The 19,917-nt window shown below is 51.0% G+C and overlaps 2 protein-coding genes across 2 annotated transcripts; one reads left to right on the top strand and one right to left on the bottom strand.

Annotated features, from left to right (window-relative positions):
- Nucleotides 1-1,427: 1,427 nt before the first annotated feature.
- On the bottom strand, nt 1,428-6,669 carry DYNLT2B (dynein light chain Tctex-type 2B). Its single transcript, XM_042042034.1, has 5 exons — nt 6,541-6,669; nt 5,954-6,087; nt 4,290-4,359; nt 2,497-2,560; nt 1,428-1,883 (listed from the first exon to the last, which is right to left on the bottom strand). The coding sequence occupies exons 1-5, from the start codon at nt 6,606-6,608 to the stop codon at nt 1,836-1,838; spliced, it is 384 nt and encodes a 127-aa protein (XP_041897968.1). The 5' UTR covers nt 6,609-6,669; the 3' UTR covers nt 1,428-1,835.
- A 4,557-nt stretch (nt 6,670-11,226) lies between these two features.
- PDCD1 (programmed cell death 1) lies at nt 11,227-16,506 on the top strand. The gene is made up of 5 exons (XM_042042502.1): nt 11,227-11,518; nt 13,455-13,787; nt 14,085-14,237; nt 14,795-14,829; nt 15,653-16,506. Exons 1-5 carry the CDS (start codon nt 11,410-11,412, stop codon nt 15,869-15,871), a joined length of 849 nt encoding a protein of 282 aa, XP_041898436.1. The 5' UTR covers nt 11,227-11,409; the 3' UTR covers nt 15,872-16,506.
- Nucleotides 16,507-19,917: the final 3,411 nt, after the last annotated feature.

Below are 19,917 nucleotides of genomic sequence, written 5' to 3'. Positions count from 1 at the left end.
TGCTTCTCGTGAGGAGGGGAGACTGTGATGAAGTCTCAGTCTGTCCAGTGTATGGATGCATCCAGTGTAAATTCCAAAGGTTCTGGAACGAAGGAGCTGCCCTGCTGTCCACACCGACGTGCAGTGCCTCAGCAGCGGCTCGATCTTTCTCCAGGGAAAATACAGCATCCATTATGCGACCCATGCCACAGCCAAGGGTGGTGAGGCTGGGTGATTACAGACCCAAACCTACTCACCTGCTTTGCACAACACCTTTGTGAAGAAGCCATTAAACCCCTCCAAAATGGAGCAGATGCAAGGTGAAACATTGTGATTTAATAGCCATGACTTTATAAAAGCATCAAAGTGAGTCTGAGGTCGTATGTACCATCTCCTGGAAAAATGTTGTTGTGTGGAGGGCTTTGCTGTTCCCCGAAAGTCACACTCCCAGGTTGTGCACAAACCGAGCAGCACTGTTGCATCTCTCTGCAGGTTTCTTAACGGGTGACAGCCACAGGGAACAGCAAAGCAATCAGAGAAGTCACCTTCTATTTCCCACCAGAGGAAAAGGAGAGGAAGACTCATTATCAAAATATTTAAAACTAATACAATTGAGAACCAGTGGTTCTCTATGCCTCCAGCATTGTGGCTGAAAGAGGGATTCTAGAAGATGCATCGTGATTTTTTACTTCCCTGGCTTCCAAGAGCTGCATGGGGAGGGTGTGTTCTGCTCTAAGTTAGTGAGGGTGGGATTTAGGGTTCACGTCACCCTGCTTCAGCACTCTAAAACCCATTCATGCCACTGGAATGGTTCAGCTGTGCTTGCTCTGTTAGCAGAGAGAGAACAGGCACCACCACAGAGCAACTCATCCTGTCTTCTGATGGGCACCCTAAGATGTACTCTGGTGGCACCCACTTTCTCAGGAACCAACCTGGGCCTTTAACTTTTGGGGAGCTGAGAAGCTTTAGCACTCTTTTGCAGATCTACTGCAGCCTTTCCGAGGCTGGAGTCCTAGCAAAGTTGGTCTCCAAACATCCACCCTCATATTCCAAAACAATTACAGAGGGATTGAGAAAGCTCTGCAGTGTCTGCTGAAGGGGGTGAGGAGCAATGATCCCACAGCATCCATGGGTGCCAAACTGCACCAAACCAAGGAGCAGTTACTGCAGGGAGGAGTTCTGGCAGTCATGGAGTGTGTGGGCTGCTGGCCTAATGTCCTAAATACCTTAATTGACTTTCCATCAATTAATACCATCTCATGTGACACAGCTGGGACTCATAGCCCAGTTGTGGAAGTCATAGGAACAAATCTGGATAACCAGAATCAGTAGTCAGCTTTATGGGTTAATTGACAAAGAATCGTCAAAATGCTCACCTGAGAAATGCAGACAAGCCATCCAGGCTAGTGCATCTTGTAGAGTGGAAGAAAATGCCACAGGAGAAGAAATATTAAATACATAGATTTATTGGTTTTTTCTTATAAATATTTCATTAATTTCATAAAAATAAAAGTAACAGAACCGTTTCGAGACAGAAGTTGAGTTTGCCTTAGAAGCAATTATTGGCAATACACTTTTAGGACAAAACCAACACTATATAAAAAACACAGGGCCATTTAAATAAAGGACATAATAATAATAATAATAATAATAATACTATTGTGCTTAAAGCTGTATCAATATCCACAAGGAAGAAGGAATGTTGCAGTGTGTAGAACAGGCATAGGATGTGCTTCGTAGAGCTGTTAATTTTGTTAGGTACTAAAGGAAGAACATGATGCTTTTGTGCACTTAAATAAAAAATACTCCAAAGCATTCTCCCCCACATCTGTCCTTCTGTGCAATGTTTGTCACCTTCAATAGTAGAAGCAGCCAAATGCAGCCACCACACAAAACAGGCTGTCCTGGGGAAAACAGAGAAAGGCTCCGTGTTAGTCAAAGCAAGCTTTTTGCTAGTGGAACAGGCAAACCTCAGGGAATATTTAGACCAGACCATAACTGTATGGTAATATATTGCAATTTTCTGTCCTTTATTTAAGTTTCTTATTCACCTCACTTGTGGTGTAACCCAGGTCAGTGCATATGGATACCAGAAGCACCTGAATTTCCTCCATCTATACACTCACAGGTGTGTCAGTTTAAAATAAAGTTAATAATGAAGTAAAACCTTGACTTTGACTCAATCCTGGATTTCAGCCATACTCCATGACTGCAGTTCAGCAAAGTATGTAAGAAAAGACTTTATGTCTTGTGCTTCCTCTCCCCAGCAGTAAAATGGTGTGACTACAATGACTTTTGTACAGTACTGTGTGACCTGCTCAGGAGAGAACTTTTACTACGTTGGCTATTATATCTAAATATGTTTTGTGAATGAGGATGTAAATCAGGCTGTTTCAATAATCTTGATTCCTTCCCTCTGGTAGTTGTTTCCTTTCTGCTCCATATTTAAGGTGACTCTGCCTCTCATACAAAAGCAAGTAGCCTTGCACTTCCCATGGGAATCCAGCCCATACTTACGTTCATGAACACGTCGTGAGCACAGCTGTCAGTGTCAGCGTCCCAGAAACATCGTGCAGCCATGCTAGACAAAGGAGCCAGACAGGGACATTACCCAGAATTCAAGTGTAATGACCTAAGTGATCACAGATACTTCCCTTGAAAACCAAACTGAGCTTGCTTTAAAGGTTACAGAATTGGGAAGTGTGCTCCTGAATCCCAAGCCTGGTTCTCTACTGCTGAATTCTACCACATGCTGTAATCCCCTCTGTATCTGCTCCACCTTCAAACTCATCAGCTCTCAACCTTGCCACCTCCACTGTGCAGCAGGGCTTGAAACCTCATGCTTAAGAATCTTTGACTTCTGGCCTATGCATATCAGTGGCTAATTTAGCTTATTTGTTCTTGTCCTTCACCTCCTGCACCCTCATGGCACACACTCCCAACTTATTTATAGGGAGCTATCGTATTCCTTGGCAGATTCCATGCTACGAGACCATGACCTCTTCTAGTCTTTTCGTATCTATACCCTCTGTTCCCTGACCATCCTGATGGACTGACACACCCAAGCCCTATCCTGAGGACAACCGACCAGACAATAACAGGATCTTACATATGAGACCTTGCTGCTGCCTTGTCTAAAGGCACTGACATTCCCCTCTCTCTGCTGCAAGAATCCCACTTCCTGCCTGCCCCAGTCAGTCTCAGCTGATGGAATTCCTTTTGGGGCACAGTCCCTCCATGTCTGACTGCCGTACTAAGATGACTGAATTTCATCCTTCTGTTACCTTAGCCCTCAGGGTTATCCTGCCTTTTTTTTTTCACTTCAGTATTCCACTTTCCCTCTGGAATACACTGGCTACCTGTTTTTTGCATTAAGGATGTCAGTGATCGTGCTTCAATCTTGCCTCCTGTCTGCTGTAAACTGGGAAATTTCCCCAACTGCTCTGTCAGCTTGTGTTGCTGGGCTTCACATTTCTGATCAGACCACCTGAACATTGAACTGTTCACCCTGGTATGGTGCTTCTGGAGCAGTCTGCCTGCAGATGGACATTCCTGACAAAAGCCTGAGCAGCAGGTACAGATATTCCTCTCTGACCTCCAGAACAGGGAGGGAGCAGATCTGATTACAGCTCTGCTGCACTTATCTTCTGCTGGAGTACCAGGCACAATAATAAAGATAAGCCCAGCAGATAAAGCACATAAACCTTTCGAGCTGTTCCCTTTTGTCTTCTCCCTACCCACTAGTAAGAGAAAGCTACAGCCCTCTATTGCAGCCAAGAGGAATTCTTTTGTCTGACTGCAGGCATCTGGAGCTGACTGCAAGTGCTCAGCACCCACATGGGAATCTAGGCTTGGTTCCCATGGCAGTATCGAAGGGGGATTATAGAAATCGAAACTTCTGAAAAAAGGAAATGAAGTGCTTATGGAAGCTTTCTGGCTTTCGACAGAAGTGAGTTACCATGGCTTTTGTGCTCCAGCAGGGCCTTGGGAATGGATGAGGTGTGTACCCTAACTCATTATATTCATGATGATGAATACAACATAAAATGCTTCTGCAACACTCCTCACAAATGCTCTTCAGCATTTCAGCTTGCTAAGAACCACCATAGAGCCAATTATCACTGGTAATTCAATCAGCCAAAACCTAAACCCTCAAGTTACCACGAAAAGTGAAGAGAAAGTGATTTACGCTTTATCATCTGCAGACAGATCTTTGCAGCTAGGGAAGATGGAAGCAGCTTCCAAAGGAAAAAAACAGACCCAAACCCAAAAAACGTGATAGAAATACAATTAGAAGATGCAAAACTTACTTCACTCCTTCTCCTCTCTGCTCTCCAATGACAACCTGCACCACCATCTTGTACCTGTCAAATCCCTCCTCTGGAGAGAAAAAAAATAATAGTGAGAGCAATATTTTTTTTTTTTAAATACGATCCCAAAACAGAACCCTGAGAGCTAAAGATTTCTGGCTACAAAGCAAGTGGCCTGTACTAGCCTATGCAAGTAGCCAAGTGAACAGACTGCCTTGCAAGGCTTCATTTTCCTACTACGGAGTACCATGGTTTTATTGGATTTGAAGAGTGAACAGGGTAGTTGGCATCCATCAAAAGGTGCATCTAAGGCACAAGACACCCCTGAGCAGCCACACTGTATGTCAGCATTCTGCTTTGACAACTTTCAAGAACTGACCACATGAAAAGAACATGAATAAAGCTGCTGGTGGACAGAATGCAATTTGAAAAAAACTGTCTTATTTTAGAACTGCTTTGAGGCAAAGGCCTTGTGAGATTCTTCTGCCACACAGGTGTTTCCTTTGCTTCTGAGTGGGATAAAAGGCCACATAATAGCTGTGTTATGTGTCTGCAGAGATGTGCTATTGTTTCACAATAGTAAAGAAGTACCTCTGGGGCACAGGCCAGATCCAATCAGGCCATGGCAGTGTTCCAGAAGCCAAATCAGAACAAGCATGTTTAAAATCAAATATAGGTCCCAATGCCTGTCTTCAACAAAGCAGTGTCCCAGGATGACTCCAGCGCCCTGTTTCCACTGGAGGATTAAACACAGCATGCTGGCTCTGTTAACATCCACCACGTCAATGCTTATCAGAGAAGCCAGCTGATAGAGCAGCCACCCTGGGCCAGCCTCGCTTCAGGCTGCTGCCACTGTGATTACACATTACTGAAACCAAGCCCAGTGCAGATGAGCTTGGCATCAACACGTGCAGGGACTACAGCTGCTGTTGGCTTTAAAGCAGATGTGTAATTCTGGGAGAAGCACAAATCCACGGCTCCTACCGAGGGTGACCGTGTGGCTGTGCCACCACATCAGGCCAGCCCAGCAGATGGAGCACCAGCCTGTCCCCAGGAGGAAGGCAAAAGAAGTGTCCATGCCAGCACACACATCCATGTACTTGTTCCAGCACGGAGCTCAGGAAACACCTGCTGGTGCCTGCACTTTTCTTCTAGAACTCAAAAATGTTGGGGGGCATCCTGTGCAGCAGCACAACCTTTTTCCAGTACTGTAAGGCTGTAGTCACATCCCTCCTTGGCTGACTGTCCTCTCTCCCTCTTCCCTGTGCCCCCTGAGCCTTGTTCTGACCTCCACTGCTATTCCAGCTCTGATCTAACTCGCAGCAGAAAAAGAGCAGGAATGGTTCTGTTTATGGAAGCAAGAAGCAATGAAGCATCACTTCTTTCTTCTCTCTAATGCAGCTTCTCTCCCCCTGCAGCCCCTCCAAGGCTGGCATCACACACCTGCCAAGCTATACAAAACCAAATCTTGTCTGCTTGAATTAGGTCTCCAGTTCCGCAGGCGAGGAATGTACGTATATAGGACAGATTGTTTCATAACAGTAGACTCAAGTCAGTCAACAGGGAAGGAATAAGTTTCAAGAATAAAAGAAGAAAGAGGGATCTTGTCAAAAGGGAGAGGACATGGCAAGAAAAGAAATTACTTCCCCAGCAAACCTCCTTACCTTTCAGTCTGTCTTTTATTGTCTCTGATAAAGACTTTGTAAGCTCAGGCATTTCTTCTGGGATGTACTGTACATTGGCCAGCTTCTCCTTCAGTATCGCATGGATGCATTCTTTTACTGTGGATGATTTAAATCTATCATAGGGGAAAAAAAAAAGTGCAACAGAAAGCCCGGGAAGATCACACAATGTGTAGAAACATACACAACCCCACCTGGGAAAATGTAGCTTTCACGTATTAGAGAAAAATGACAGATGACAAGCTGTGGGGAAAAAAAGCCCTGCTAAAATGGAGATATTGCTGAAAGCCAAACACCTACCAACAGGGGTGAAACCAGCCCCTCTGGAAGTTGCCCCTCCAGCAGCATCCCCCACCTGAGCGGGTGTCAAAGTTGGACTGGGAGCCCAGTGCCCTCCAACCCCAAACCCTCGGGGGCCCCCATTCCCAACACCCCGCACCGCCTCACGCCCAGGGACGCCCTCCCCGACATTCCCACCGCAGCGCCCACATTCCCAGGGCCAAACCGCGCCAACCCAATGCCTCCCATCACGCCGGCCCGCATTCCCCCACCCTCCCCCGGGGCCTCACCGGTGCTGGAGGCCGGGCCGCAGGCTGTACGTGTTCCCGGCGCCTTCGTCCGGGCCCAGCTCGCCCATGGCCCCTGCAGGCCCCGGCGTTGGTTACCGGGACAACCGCGGCCGCTTCCGCCGCTTCCGCCGCGTCACCGCGGCACCGCCCCGGGGGTGCCGGCCCACGAGCGGGGGTGCGGAGTGTTGTTCTGTGTACTACTGTAGTTTATATTTTATGTCTCTACAGCCTATGTTATTGTTTTGTAAAAAAAAAGAAAAAAAGAAAAAAAAGAAAAAAAAAGGCAATTTTTGCAATAAAAAGGCTTGTACAATGAAGTAGTTGGTAAATAAGCGGTAAATAATTGCGGTAATAATTGCAAGCTATTTTAATAATTGTAATAATTGTAAAATTTTACTATGTCTTGTAGAAGACACTGAGGTGCTGGAGCGAGTCCAGAGAAGGGCCGTGGAGCTGGGGAAGGGTCTGGAGCACGAATCCTGTGAGGAGCAGCTGAGGGAGCTGGGGTTGCTTAGTCTGGAGGAAAGGAGGCTCAGGGGGACCTTATCCTTCTCCATAACTCCTGGAAAGGAGGGTGTAACCAGGTGGGGCTCAGCCCCTTCTCCCAGACAAACAGCAACAGGATGAGAGGGCACAGATGTTCCACGGGAGGTTTGGGCCTTAGGAGGAATTTCTTCACAGAAAGGGTGATTAACATTGGAATGGACTGTGCAGGGAGATGGTGGAGTCACGGTTCCTGGAGGTGTTTAAGAAAGACACTACATGGCACTTAGTGCCATGCTGTAGTTGTCATGGTGGTGTTCACTCATAGGTTGGATGGGATGATCTCAGAGGTCTTCCCCAACCTAAGCGATTCTGTGATTCTGTAACTAAAGGGTTTGAAGAGGTTGCTGCCTGGGGTGTGGCTGGAGGTATGATGGGGAGAGAGTGGGGTAAGATGGCCTGGCCTCACTGGGTGCTTCCCCGGTGCCCCCCTCCTGACCCAAACCAGGCGGCAGCCACGGCCCCTGCACTCAGCCTTGCCCAGGGCCTGAAGGGCTCCCTTCCTACCTCTGGATGACACATCCCACACATCAGGGAGGAGATCCCAGCCTTGCTCCTTTCCTCCAGGAACTTCTTAAATCCTCCAGAAAGGTCTAAAATTCCTGCTCCCCAATATCCTACCTCTTGCACCCTTTTTCCTGCCCACAGCTGCTGCGTGTCCCAGGGAAAGCTGCGAGTGCTGCAGCCCCTGCTGAGAAGCTGACATTCTGTTTCCTCTGCAGTTTATCTCGAAGCAGCGATCTCTGCGATCGATTGTGCTTCCCACGTGCAGCGGATGACATGGCTGAGAAAGGTCCCTGTGTGCCTCACCTAGCTCCGAATGGAAACAGTGTGAAGGCACAGCCAGTGCTGCTGCAGAGCGTGCTGCTGCCAGGGACGAGAGGCTGGCAGGGGCCATGAACTGTGACAGGGCTGGGGGTGCCTGGAGGTGCCCCTCAGGTACAGGAAGTGTGAGGTTGCACCACAAGGAAAGCGCTACCGCTGCTGCAGTTTTGCTTGGGATGCACAGGCATATCCTAACTGGTGCCAGATCCTGCCCCAAACTCCTCTGTGCATGAATGGGTTGCTGAGACCCTGTGCCGCAGCAGTTCCTGATTTCCACAGACTTTACCAGCACCTCTTGCTAGAAATGGACCATCAGAGTCCTTAGTACCACTGGGCTGGGTGTCAGCTCTGCCCACCAGCAGGAACACTCACTGCCATGCTGAAGGTGACATTGGCCCCATGCCTTACCCATGTGGCGCCTTCCCATCATAGCTACCATTGCTCTGCCCAGGCCCTGCAGGTTTCTGCTTGTTAAAGGAACAGTTTTGTGCCTCTGTTCCATCCCTCCACTTACTCACTGCTTACCGCTGCTTACTCACACCCGCAGGACGCTGCCTGTCCCCACAGGGTCAGGTGTTGCTGTTCATGCAAATCATTTGCGGAGACCTTCATAATTTCTGAGAAGTATCTGAAAGACCTCAACACTCCCTGTGTTTATTTGCAAACACTATTAACCGTTTCCTCTTCTTACCACTCGCCTCCTGCCTGGGTCAGACCCACAGATGTGAATTCAGTTAAACCGTTGGGGGAAGGATCTTTGGAACGTGTGGGTTTCTGTTCCTCAGCATCTTTTTGTGGTAGTTTGTGTTTCTTCCTTCACTTGGGAAGCGATGCTTTCCCTGGACTTCAAGGTCATTCAGCTCTGGGCTTCAGTCAGCTCCATCAGAGATGTTTGATCACACCTTTCTTTTTCTTCGTCCAATTTTTCAGTGCTCCTTAAATACCCCAGATGCTTTAAAGCCATTTTGGGACTGACCCTCAACCCTTTGAGGTGAGTGCTCAGATAATAGCTGTGTGCCCCAACAGTGATGGCTGTAGAAGACCGGGCCCTCCTCTGGGCCACAGCTGTGTTGATGGAACTCACCAGCTTCTGGTTGGAGAAAAACCATGACATTTGTGCTGCAATGAAGTGGTGTGACATGTGCTTGCTAAAGTTGCTGTTTCTTAGTTTTAAAGAACAAACTGTCTTCTCACTTATTTCTGTTTATCCTTCCTTTTTAGACTTTATTTTCATCTTTTGGTGGCCAAATAGAAAAGGACTGTCCCATGCAATTTGCCATGCTCCAAGTCACAGAAAGAATTTTTATTTTTTAAACATCAAAGGAGCTTTTTATGACCCCATCAGCAAACCCCAAGGTGTACCATCCACTCCACTGGGCTGGAGGGGATTTACCAGCACAAGCAGGGAGCTGCATCATGGTTGGAGCCAGGCTGTTTTCCTTGGTGCTGCAGAACCTGGTGGAGGAGCCAGGGTGAGCTGTGCTGGTCTGGCAGGGTGCAGGCAGGGTGCAAAGCCTGCTTGAAGCCCTGGGGGCTGCTGTGGGGCTGGGGACGGGCTCCTCTGTGATGCCAACACCTGAGGCATATGCTGGGCTGGCACTGCTGCTCACCTCACTTTCCTCCACACCAGCTTCCTAGCAGCTTGATCTTTTAATCTTTTCACCACTTTTTTTTTCTTTCAGAGAAAAGGGCATCTTGCTGTTGTTGGTTTCTCGTGGACATGGCAGCCTCCCCACCCTGGGTGCCAGTTTATACCCATCTCAAGTGTGCATTGGAAAGTTTGAGCAATTTGTGCTATGATGCTAATCAGAGCCCTCTGCTGCTGTCACATGGGGCGGGGAGGATGAGCCAGTTTTTCCTGCCAATCCCTGGCTCGCTGAGTTATGATCTTGGTGGTGATACCCATTACATCTTCCACCTCTAGAAACCAAAACATGTGGCAAGTGCCAAACAAGGTGTCCCGCACCTGGCCCAAGTGCCTGGTGTCACTATTTGGGGACATAAAGCCTCAAGGTGGAAAAGCCTCCTTGCTGTGAGCTTCCTTGTTTTGTGGAGTTTAGTTTAGTTTAGTTTAGTTTAGTTTAGTTTAGTTCAGTCAGGTTTTTTTTTAGTGGGAATCCAGGAAATTATGAAGGAAGAGGTGATGTCCAAGTCAAAACCCACCTGCACCCTTGCATGTGGTGGAGAGCACTCCCTTTGCCACCCATCCAGGCAGCATGGTGGCCTCTGGCCAGGTGGCATAGAGAGGTGATAAGCTGGGCACGGTGCCCAACCTTGCTCTGCAGCTCAAGCAGTGCCAGCAGCTCATGAGAAAGGAGTGATGCTGCAATGCCAGGAGGAGACTGGAAAAGAGGACCAAGACAGGCTGGACTGAGCCATCATCCCAGGGTGAGCCCTGTTTGCCCCAGCTCAGAACCCCCTCCTTGGCCACCCCAGTTTGGCCATCATGGTGGTGTTGGGCTAATGGCTTTTGATGGTCTCAGAGGTCTTTTCCAATCTCAATGATTCTATGATTTCATGATTCTATGGAATTAGGAGTGGCTGCCCCAGCCCACTCGCCTGCCAGGGACACATTTGAAAGTGAGAAGTGAGCAAGCCCCAGCCCCACAGCTTGTTTCTTAAAGCCTGGAAAAATAATGAAGTCATCATGAGAATCACATCCTTCTCCCCAGTTATTAATTTTCCCCTGACACTTTCCAAAATTGCGGGGCACCGAAGCTGTGTTCTAGAGAAGCGGAGGAGCGCGCTTTCACCGCTGGTTATTTCCTATGCCAGTATTAGTCAGTGTGGTGAGCAGGGAGCATGGATGGAGAAAAATTACAGAAGTCTCCTGCAAATGTCGCCCCAATAACAGCACTCTCGCCCTGGGCACCTGCCCTTGCTCTCTGCAAATCTGCTAAGTAACGCACCTAAAGAGGAAAAACTCCTCTCCACCCCCTCCTCCTCCTTCTCCTCTCCCATCCCATCCAGGTGGGAGCAGCCTACCAATAGGTGCCCCATGGCTGCTCAGACCCTATCTACCCAGTGCCACATGTCCTACATCCCCACTGCCTTGGGCACCAAGTGGGAGCACCTTGGATGCCTGGGAACCCAAATCAGCTTTTACTTATGAGGAGCTGAGGACATGTCCCTTGTGGTCCCTGCCTCCTCCATCCCTGGAAGCTTTCCCCAAAAAGGGTGTAGGCTCAGAGGTGCCTGTCCCTGCTGCTTGGCAGCTGGGTACCTGCGTGGGAACATGCCAGGAGCGCTCAGGGAGGGGAAGGGGCCAGGTCTGGCTCAGCTGATCTTTGCCTCCGTGGGGAGGAAGCTGGGGGCGGGAGGCAGCCCGGGTTTCCCTCTGGGGAAGAGATGGGCACGTTTCACTTCCACCCAGCTCTTGCTGTGTACGACAGAGAACAAGCTGCCACTGCGGGGAAGGAAGCACGGTGAGAGCCGGGAGCGGCACAGCACACACGGCACAGCACCTCCCGCCTGCCTGGGCAGGGAACAGACCGGCTCACCATGGCTCCAGGTGCCTCGAAGAAGATGTGGGGCAGCGTGGAGGTAGCCCTGGCTGACCTCTGTGCCATCCTGCTCTGCTGTGGGCCCATGCTGACCTGCTGCCGCCGAGGTAGGTACAGGAGTGTGGTGTGTTCACTGGCATGGCTATGTCATTTGCAGCTGGTGGAAAATGTCTAAGGGCTGGGAGCGTTGTAGTTAAAAATCATCTCTGGCATCAAGAAGGAAGAAAACCTAAAGCTGAAGCAAAGGATCTGGGGATTCTTGGGGTAGAAATGAGATTAAAGGATGGAGAAGGGGACAGGTCCCCAGCCCACAGTGCTGACACCAGAGCTGTGTTGTGGCACAGTGACGGTGGTTGGAGTTTGGTGTTGAGCTTATGGGTTTGCCAGTGGCATCTGGGGTTTCCTCTCTGGCTCTTATGGCTTCAGTCTGCGCCCTTGGGCTGCAACTTGATCCTGCGGGAGCCAGGGCCCTTGGTCTGGGTGAAATTTGGGGGAGGAGGAGATGTTGAGGGGAATGTGTGAGTCTGGGCAGAGTGAGTGAGAGCCCTGGTAAAGCTGTTTCTCCCCTTCCTTCCAGCCCACTGTTTCTTTGGTGGATTCGTGTATTTTTTTTGCCCCGAGGGTGGGCAGAGGGCTGGGTGTCCCTTGGAGCAGATGTTACCTCTGGAGCTGGGAAGATACAAGAAAACATGTAAACACAACATCTGCTTTCAGAAGTCCTCCAAATGCTTCATTCATTGTTGGCAGCGGCACTAATAGGAAACAAAGCCCTGAACCTGCCAAATATTTTCTGTTAAACACTAGAAATCCAAAACATGGCAAAAATTCCATCTCTTGGTGTGGACACTGCCACAGCCAGTGCTGCCTGTGGGAACTGGGGCACTTCTCTCCCTCCCTCCTCCAGTTTGGTCTCATCCCTCATTTCTCAGCCCAGTTTTCCATCTAGTCTTGTATCTATTCACAGAATTTCCAGGTTCCTTTTCTAACTGGTGATGCTGTGGTTATGGTCCTATGGCCTCAGGCCAGAGTTGGAGGGATGGGAGGGACTTTCTGACTGCCTGCAGGCCCTGGGGCTGCTATCAATGATTTCTGAAAAGGGAAGGTGAACTTCCTTGGGCAAGAACTTTACAAAGCCTTGGTGGTTTGAATAGCTTGGTCGGGTGACCTATGTGAAAAATGTTTCTTTCTACTTTTCGTTGCTCTGAACAGAACTTAATGCAAGAGCTGCCATGTTCTGCTGTGTGGGACTGACTGAGGCAGGACATTGTGTGGCTGGCCTGTGTTCGCAGCATGCCCACTGCGCAGGATGGATGAACCCACCAGGATAATGGGCAGGGAAATGAGGTGAAGCAGCAGGGCTGGTGCTAAAGCAGAGGAGCTTGTGCCTGTGGCTGACTGGATTCTGTGTTGGGAATGGCCTGGCAAGGCCAATTGTACACATAAGGAGGGGACAGGCCCTTGGAAAGGGATGACACTATGAGCTCCCGGTTGTTCTGCCCTGCCAGGTGGTCTCAGGCTGGAGATGACAAATATTGTGCCATGGGCAGCCCCTGCCTGCTCTGAGCTCCCAGCATGGTGTGGCAGGTAGAGCCAGAGCATCCCAGCAGGCAGCCAGGCATGTGATGGGCTGCACCACAGGACACTGCCCTGACCTGGGACTCTGTCCCTCTGCTTACTTTCAGAGTCAGCCTCAGCTGGAGAGAGGATGACTCAGACATTAAAATACAGCATATATTTAAAAATAATACAACCCCAAAAGTCTGTTTTCCCTGGTACAGGTGTTCAGTGTTAACTTTAGGTAACCCAGAGCACAATTTGGTCTGCTGAAACCATTTCACAGTACTGTTGTTACCTCTGAGAGTGCCTCTCCAGCCAGGCACACATTTGGAACAGGAGAAACATGGGCTGATGTACCTGCCCATGTCCCAGTGTGATGATGAGGACTGGGCTTGCATCACTGGCTCCTACACAGGGAAATGGTTGTTTCTGAGATCTGTGCTTGCTGTAACTATGTCTGCTCCCTGTTTCCTCTCTCCCAAATAGTGACCATCTTCCCAGCATTGTTAACTCTCCCTGAACATGACAAAGCCACCTTCTTCTGCAATATCTCCATGGAGAATGACTCTGGTTCAGAGTACAGCCTCAATTGGTACAAGGAGACCAACCACAGCCAAGCCCAAAAAACTGCGGAGATCAGCCCACGAAAGACCATGACGGAGACAGAGAAGTACCGGCTCATCAACAGCGCTCCTGTCTTTAAGATTGAGATCCTGAACCTCCACCAGAATGACTCAGGCTCCTACTACTGTGGATTGATCACCATCTTTGAGCCCGATAAAGTGATGGAGAGCAACCGGTCCCAGCTGATGGTCACAGGTCAGCCTGAGGGGCTGAGCTGATGGGGACAGGTCCCAAGCTCATTGTAGCTCCAGGACTTAAGGCAGGCAGTAACCTGTTGGCAGAGGACCTGACATGGGTCAGGAGAGCACAGCCCTACCCTGTCCCTTCTCCTTTGTAGGAGAGGGGTAGTGGGGCTGTGGCAGCCTGCCCGGCACTGAGCTCTTTCTGAGGACAACCCCCATGTTCCCCTGCTGCCTTTCACAAGGACTGCAGAGGCCATTTTACACTCCTGACCTGCTGTTTTGTTCTCCCTTTTCTGAATGGCTATTGCAGCAGCCCCCCAGATGAATGCCACTGATGAGCCGGAGATGGAGGAAGGCAACCCCTCAGAGCACATCAAGGCCATGCTCCTGGGCATCCTGCTGCTGGCTGGAGTGGTTGTGCTGCTGATCTTTGGCTACCTCACCTTCACATACAGGAGAGGAGGTATGATCCCCCTGTAGGCCATGCAAACCCAGTTTGGGACCTGGGCTCAGCCAGATGTCTGCAGCTGCCTGGGGTACATGGACTGGTTCCAGGTGCTAATCTCAGTTGTGGCATATCCCTGTGGGACAGATATCTCCATGGCTGGGGGAGAGGGGTGCTTTGAGCCCTGCTTGCCCTTTGTAGAGCCCACAGACCACATGCAGTAGCTCTATACCACTCGTTAGCGTGGTGCCTTAAAGCTGCACTTGAATCCCTCCCATGCACCTTGCCCAGGTACCTTTGGAGAACCTTGCCTTGCTGCAGCACAGGGCATCGCCTCAGCCATGCCACAGGCACTCACAGAGGATTCCCCTGCACTCCACTATTCCAAATTAAACCCTAGACTTTGGGCTGGTGTCTCACTTGTTCTTGTAATGCTCAGGGTGTTAGATGCTGAACAGACAAGGAGGAGGTGTGGTGAAAAGATTGTGGTGTCCAGTGCTCTCTAGGACAAGGGTGAGGCTGGGCCAGCTTACGTGGCACACAAACCTCCTCTAACCAAGTGTGTTACTTTGCAGATGTGCAGAAACCACCGAGTGAAAACATGCCAGCGGTGAGTTTTCTGCCTCTGTCTCCCTGCTGTGCTGCAGGAGAGCACCGTGGCATTGCTGGGGTGAGGAGGGTGCTGGGCCTCCCTTTATCAGCTCTTCACAAGCATCTCACTTCTTCTGTCTTCTCTGCTGCTGCTTGATCTTTTCTGCACAGCTACAACTGCTTTTCTGCACCTGCAGCAGCTCAGCCCCATCACAAAATCAAAATAAAATTACCCAAGATAGGATGGCACTCTCTAGTCCAATTTTTCTTCAAAGCAGGCTTATCTTTGACAGTGGATTGTGTTGCTGTAGAAAATAGGAGGATGTTTCCTTGCAATATATCAAGCTAAAATTTATTTTGCTGCAGCTGTTGCCTGTTTTCTTCTCCCTTTAGCCAGGCACCTCCGGAGGGATCTGTCTCCATCTTCTCTCCAACCCCATTCATTAGGTAGCTGAAGGCAGTGACTAGGTTGCCTTTTGCTCTCTCCTCTCTGGGCTGAGCAAACTCAGCCCTAGGGTCTTCTCATGCACACCATGCCACTTTGGAGCCCAATGGAGAGGTGGAAAAGGGGCTCCTAGCACAGTCCCACCTTCTGTGGCTGGGCAGGCAGAGAGCCCAGCCTGCCTGCAGAGGCTGAGGCAGAGAGCTGAGACCTCAAGGCTCATTAGGTGGTTCCTCCGTGCATGTTCTATCCTAGGTCTGTGCATCTTTCTGCTGTGTATCACTCTCACCCTCCCAGGATGCTTCAGAGCTGATTTTGGCACTTGCTGTAAGAAGGGGCTTGTGCTGCGGGTGGTGGGTACCTCCAGATGTTGAACCACCACGATGGGGTTACCTTGCAGAAGGAAGAGAAGCCCCCCGTGGTGTCCATATCCACTGTGGACTATGGTGTGCTGGAGTTCCAGAGGGACCAGCGCCCCCCGGTGCCCCCCGAGACCCAGCCGGTTGAGCAGACTGAATACGCCACCATCATCTTCCCAGAGGAGAAACCCGTGACGCCAGAGCGGGGCAAGAAACACCTGGATGAGAGGACTCGACAGCTGCCCTCACAGCCCTGCTGAAGGTCAGGGTCCCTCCTCACCAGGGTGTGGGCATGAACAGGCTGCCCCAGTCCCTCACTCTGGGAAAAATCCAGTGTATCAGGACTGAAGCAACAGAGATGCTGCTGCTGGAGTCGATATTGAACAGTCCTGGCCACAGTGGTATTGTGGCCATGGGGTGGGTACCACAGGATGAGGAAGGTCCCTGCTGTGCTCCATGTGCTACCTCTTCTCTCAGGGCAGGGAGGATGGGCTGGGGCAGAGCAGTGATGCCAACAGGTCTGTCCCAAAGGTGATTTACATTATGCCTCGGTTTGCTACCTCCACCCAGTGCTCTCTGGAGTGGCCACGCTGCTTCCCTGCCCCAGGTCTGAACCAACTATCAAAGCATGACTGTTGAAGAAAATGCTGGAGGTCAGAGCTGGAGTGAATCCTGTGAGATGCTGCTCACGGGAGCCCAGGGCTGTGGGCTTCTCCTTGCTTGGAGCAGAGGTTGCCTTGTGTACCCCTATTCAGAAATCCATGGGAAGCTGGTCTTCTGCCTGTCTCCAGGCACTTTCCTCCTCTGCAAGAGGGGTGATCTACCCCTGTGTCCCTCCCTCCCCAAGCAGGAGTCAGATCTGGCCATGGGGGTGAATAAAGAGTTTTGCATCCAAGCAGTTTGTTGACTCGTGATGACAAGTGCGTGGGCAGGCAAATAACGGCTCTTGCAGTGCAGGGGAGACCTGGGAGGTGGCAGCATCTGTTGTGGTTCCTGGGCCTCTCTGTGAGATATGCAAGCTTCTCTTTCACAAAGATGCTCTTAAGAATTTAGAGAGGTTGATGCTCGTTTTCTCCTTGCCTCTGTCTGAGCTGGTCACCCAGGCGTGGCTGCAAACCAATACCCCCCCTTAATCAGGCTTGTCTCGGGGCACTCAGTCCATGGGGATGAGCATCCCTGCTGTGCCAGGGGTCTGGCTGCCATCACCCAGGGCAGAGCTCACACTGTGGTGCTCAGTGCAGCTTTTTGGCTTCCACTTTCTCTCTTGAAAGAGATGCCGGGGCTGTGCTGCCTGCCAGAAACCAGAGCGGAAAGAAATGACAGCTGCTCGAGAGAGGAGAAACCCCAGTAAGGAGTGGCTTTGGAGGCAGCAGAGACTTGCCAGGAGAGTGTGAAACTCAGTAAAAACTGAGAACAGTCACTTGCATCTCACACTTTGGCAGCACTGTCAGCAGGTTTCTTCCTCCCTTATCCCCAATAAAACCAGCACAGCCTTGTGGGAGCCAACCTGGGCACTGGGGGAAGGGTGGAGGCAAGTCAGGCACCATATCTTGTACTCTGTGGGGACTGGAAAGTTGATGAGAAACCTCCAGAGGGGAGTAGATGGGATAAATATCCATTTGGGATAGCTCACACCTTTCTTCAAGGTAGGGTAGTGGATGTGGTGCCCCTTTTGGTCCCCAGTGCTGCTGAAGGCTCCCAGTAGCCTCCATGGGCAGTGCTGCAACTCCCATGACATTCACTCATGCCAGTTCATGGTTCAGCCCATTGGGGCTTTTTGCCAGCAGCAGCCCTGCTCCTTGCCCCAACAGCTCTGTCAGAGACCTGTTGTGGCCAGCAGGGCCCACAAAACTGAGGCAGGAGGCAGCTGCAGCAGGAAAGAACTGGGAGCTCAGTCAGCAGTTTTGCATTTGCCTTTCCCGTCAGACACAACACTGACATCGTCAAGAGGGTGGACCCTGCTTCATATTTTCCATCCTACCTCTCACGCAGCAGAGGTGCCGGCTCTTCAGCACTTCCTGCACCCCCTGGCTGCAGCTATGACTCCTCCAGGAGCAGTTGGGGCTGAGTCCTTTCCTCTCTGGTTGGATGGTGGTCTGCAGCTGACCGGAGGCTCCCAAGCCATCCAGTGGGGTTGGAGGTGTAGCAAAAGCATCTCTCACTGCCATTTGGGACAGGAGAGCATCCAGCCTGCACCAGTGCCTGTGCCCCTCCAATCCCCATCAGTCTGGCTGCAATCCTGCCCCTTACAGGGATGAAGGCTGGGGCCTCAAATGCATGGGGTGAGCGGTGGGGATTCTCCAGTCTGCCAGACACCATCTCCCATCCCTGTTTGGAGCACAGGATGCCCAGCACTAACAGACATGAGCTATACTCCCCTGCACCTGTCGTGGCACTGGCTGTGCTGGCCAGAGTAGGAACAGGGCTAAGATGAGCTCTGAGCAGGATGCGGGTTTCAAGCCCCCAGCTGAGCATCCCCAAACCAAGCAGTGCCCTGAGATGGGTGTCAGGCCCCATGCCCCAGCATCCTGCTTGGGAATGGGAAGTCTTTATGCACACATGTGCAAGCACACACAAATGCTCATGAACACACAGATGTGCAAGTAACTCACCATACAAATTTGTGTGCACACCCCCAGATTTGCACAGCTACTGTACCAAATACCACCCCCTACTGCAGGCACACATCCCCTCAGGCCCCCCATCTGTGTGCCAGAGCTTCTTCTGTGCTGGGACTCAGGACCAGCCAAGGGGGAGGCTGTGGGTGCTGGAGCTGTGGTGTTTCCTGTACAGTCTGGTCTGGCAGTTAAAGCAATCTCTTCTGACTGCAGACACCCAGCCCTCCCTCGAGGTGTGGCTGCCACCACTGTCAGTGCCAAAATGTTTCGTCAGTCCCCTGAGACCACACACCAGCTGAGACCTCTAGAGAGGCTCACCCTGGTCCCATGCTGAGGTCTTGGTGATGGGGAATAGCCAGAGCCCTCTGGGAGACTTCAGAGAGCTGGGACCGATCCCTGTCAGCATCTGCAGAAAGCTGGATGTGGGCTATATCTAAGGAAGCAAAAACCCCCTACATGGTGCTTGAGAGCCAGCCTGGCTCCCTATATACCCCAGCCTTGATTAAAGGTGGTTGGGAACAACGTGTGAGCAAGCATCTCTTCAAGAAACCTGAATGCATAAACCATATCTTGGGAAAACTGGGCAGGCAGATGAAGATGGAAAGGAAATCCTCTACTGCACTTTTCAGCAGTGTCTTTGAGGAGAGCCATGCCATGGAGCAGCAAGGCACTGTTCCTGAAAACCAGGGCATTGCAGATGCTGGGGGGAGAGGAGATGGTCAGGCCGTGGGAGAGTAGGGTCAGTTTCAAGTGAGCACTGTCCTGGTCACTGGGAGGTCTTGGAGGTTTCTGGTTGGGAGAGGTTGGGCTGGAGGTGATGCATCAGTTGTGTGGGTTATTTGTCCCCTGGGTTAATGAGGTGGCTTGTGGGAGGGGTGAGCTGCTGGGCAGGCTGCCTGGACCCCTAACCATGGCCAGGTTGCACAGCTCTGGTGTGTCCTGAGGGGTCTGGGTCCACAACATCTCCTCCATCCTGTCCCACCAAGAGTCTCACCCTAGCTGTCACTGAGCTGCTGTAGCCCTGCAGAGTATCTGTGTTTCCTCCTACCGCCCTCATTCTGCTTTCTCTAGTTTTGCTTTGAGTTGTCTCCAGAATTTCTTCTCCTCTCTCCTCCCTTTGGTGGGATGTGATGCTCAATGAGCGAGCTGGCAGTCCAGATCCGGGTGCATGAGGCTTGGAGGGCCAGGCAGGAGCCCTGTGCCTGCCAGCTCCTCTGTCCCCAGACCAAACCCACTGCCCATGGCACTGGAGCAGAGCCTTGTTGGAGGGGGTTAAGCTCTCTCCTTACATCTGAGGGGACCATCACGAGGCTCACCAGGGGAACAGGGAGCCTAAACCCATGTGGGGTGATACCTTCCCACATCTTCATATCCATTTGCTCCCTTATATCTCTCTCCATTGCTCAGCATTCCTCTCCATCCCAGAAGTCCTGGATGATGGGGCAGTGTGCCCTCTCTACAGCCCAGCTTGGGCATAGCCCCATTTCCAGAGGAACTGATCCTCCTTTCCTCAAGTCCACCCTTGGGCAGGTGGACACTTCTCCTCCAAGGGTTCAGCTGTGCAGACAGTCCAGCATGGAAGGGAACATCCCAATGTAGCCATTATTTGTCCCTAGAGCTGGTGAGTTTCACCACCACGGGGTGACAACCATGCACTGTCAACAGCATCAGGGTTGGGGGGGGGACTG

Source organism: Corvus kubaryi, unplaced genomic scaffold (genome assembly GCF_017639235.1).
Source record: "Corvus kubaryi isolate FWS band 111438036 unplaced genomic scaffold, C.kubaryi_AGA036_p1.0 37397, whole genome shotgun sequence".
NCBI lineage: Eukaryota > Metazoa > Chordata > Aves > Passeriformes > Corvidae > Corvus > Corvus kubaryi.
Note: the sequence above shows the minus strand (reverse complement) of the source record. Positions and strands in the feature narration are given on the sequence as shown.

Excerpts from the sequence above, each read along its gene's own strand:
- DYNLT2B (XM_042042034.1), bottom strand. The coding sequence starts at position 6,608 with ATGGGCGAGCTGGGCCCGGACGAAGGCGCCGGGAACACGTACAGCCTG. Across the intron at positions 6,088-6,540 it reads CGGCCCGGCCTCCAGCACCG|ATTTAAATCATCCACAGTAA; the intron begins GTGAGGCCCCGG and ends CCCCTATGATAG. Across the intron at positions 2,561-4,289 it reads CAGAGAGGAGAAGGAGTGAA|CATGGCTGCACGATGTTTCT; the intron begins GTAAGTTTTGCA and ends TCCTTTGTCTAG.
- PDCD1 (XM_042042502.1), top strand. The coding sequence starts at position 11,410 with ATGGCTCCAGGTGCCTCGAAGAAGATGTGGGGCAGCGTGGAGGTAGCC. Across the intron at positions 11,519-13,454 it reads GCTGACCTGCTGCCGCCGAG|TGACCATCTTCCCAGCATTG; the intron begins GTAGGTACAGGA and ends TCTCCCAAATAG. Across the intron at positions 14,830-15,652 it reads CGAGTGAAAACATGCCAGCG|AAGGAAGAGAAGCCCCCCGT; the intron begins GTGAGTTTTCTG and ends GTTACCTTGCAG.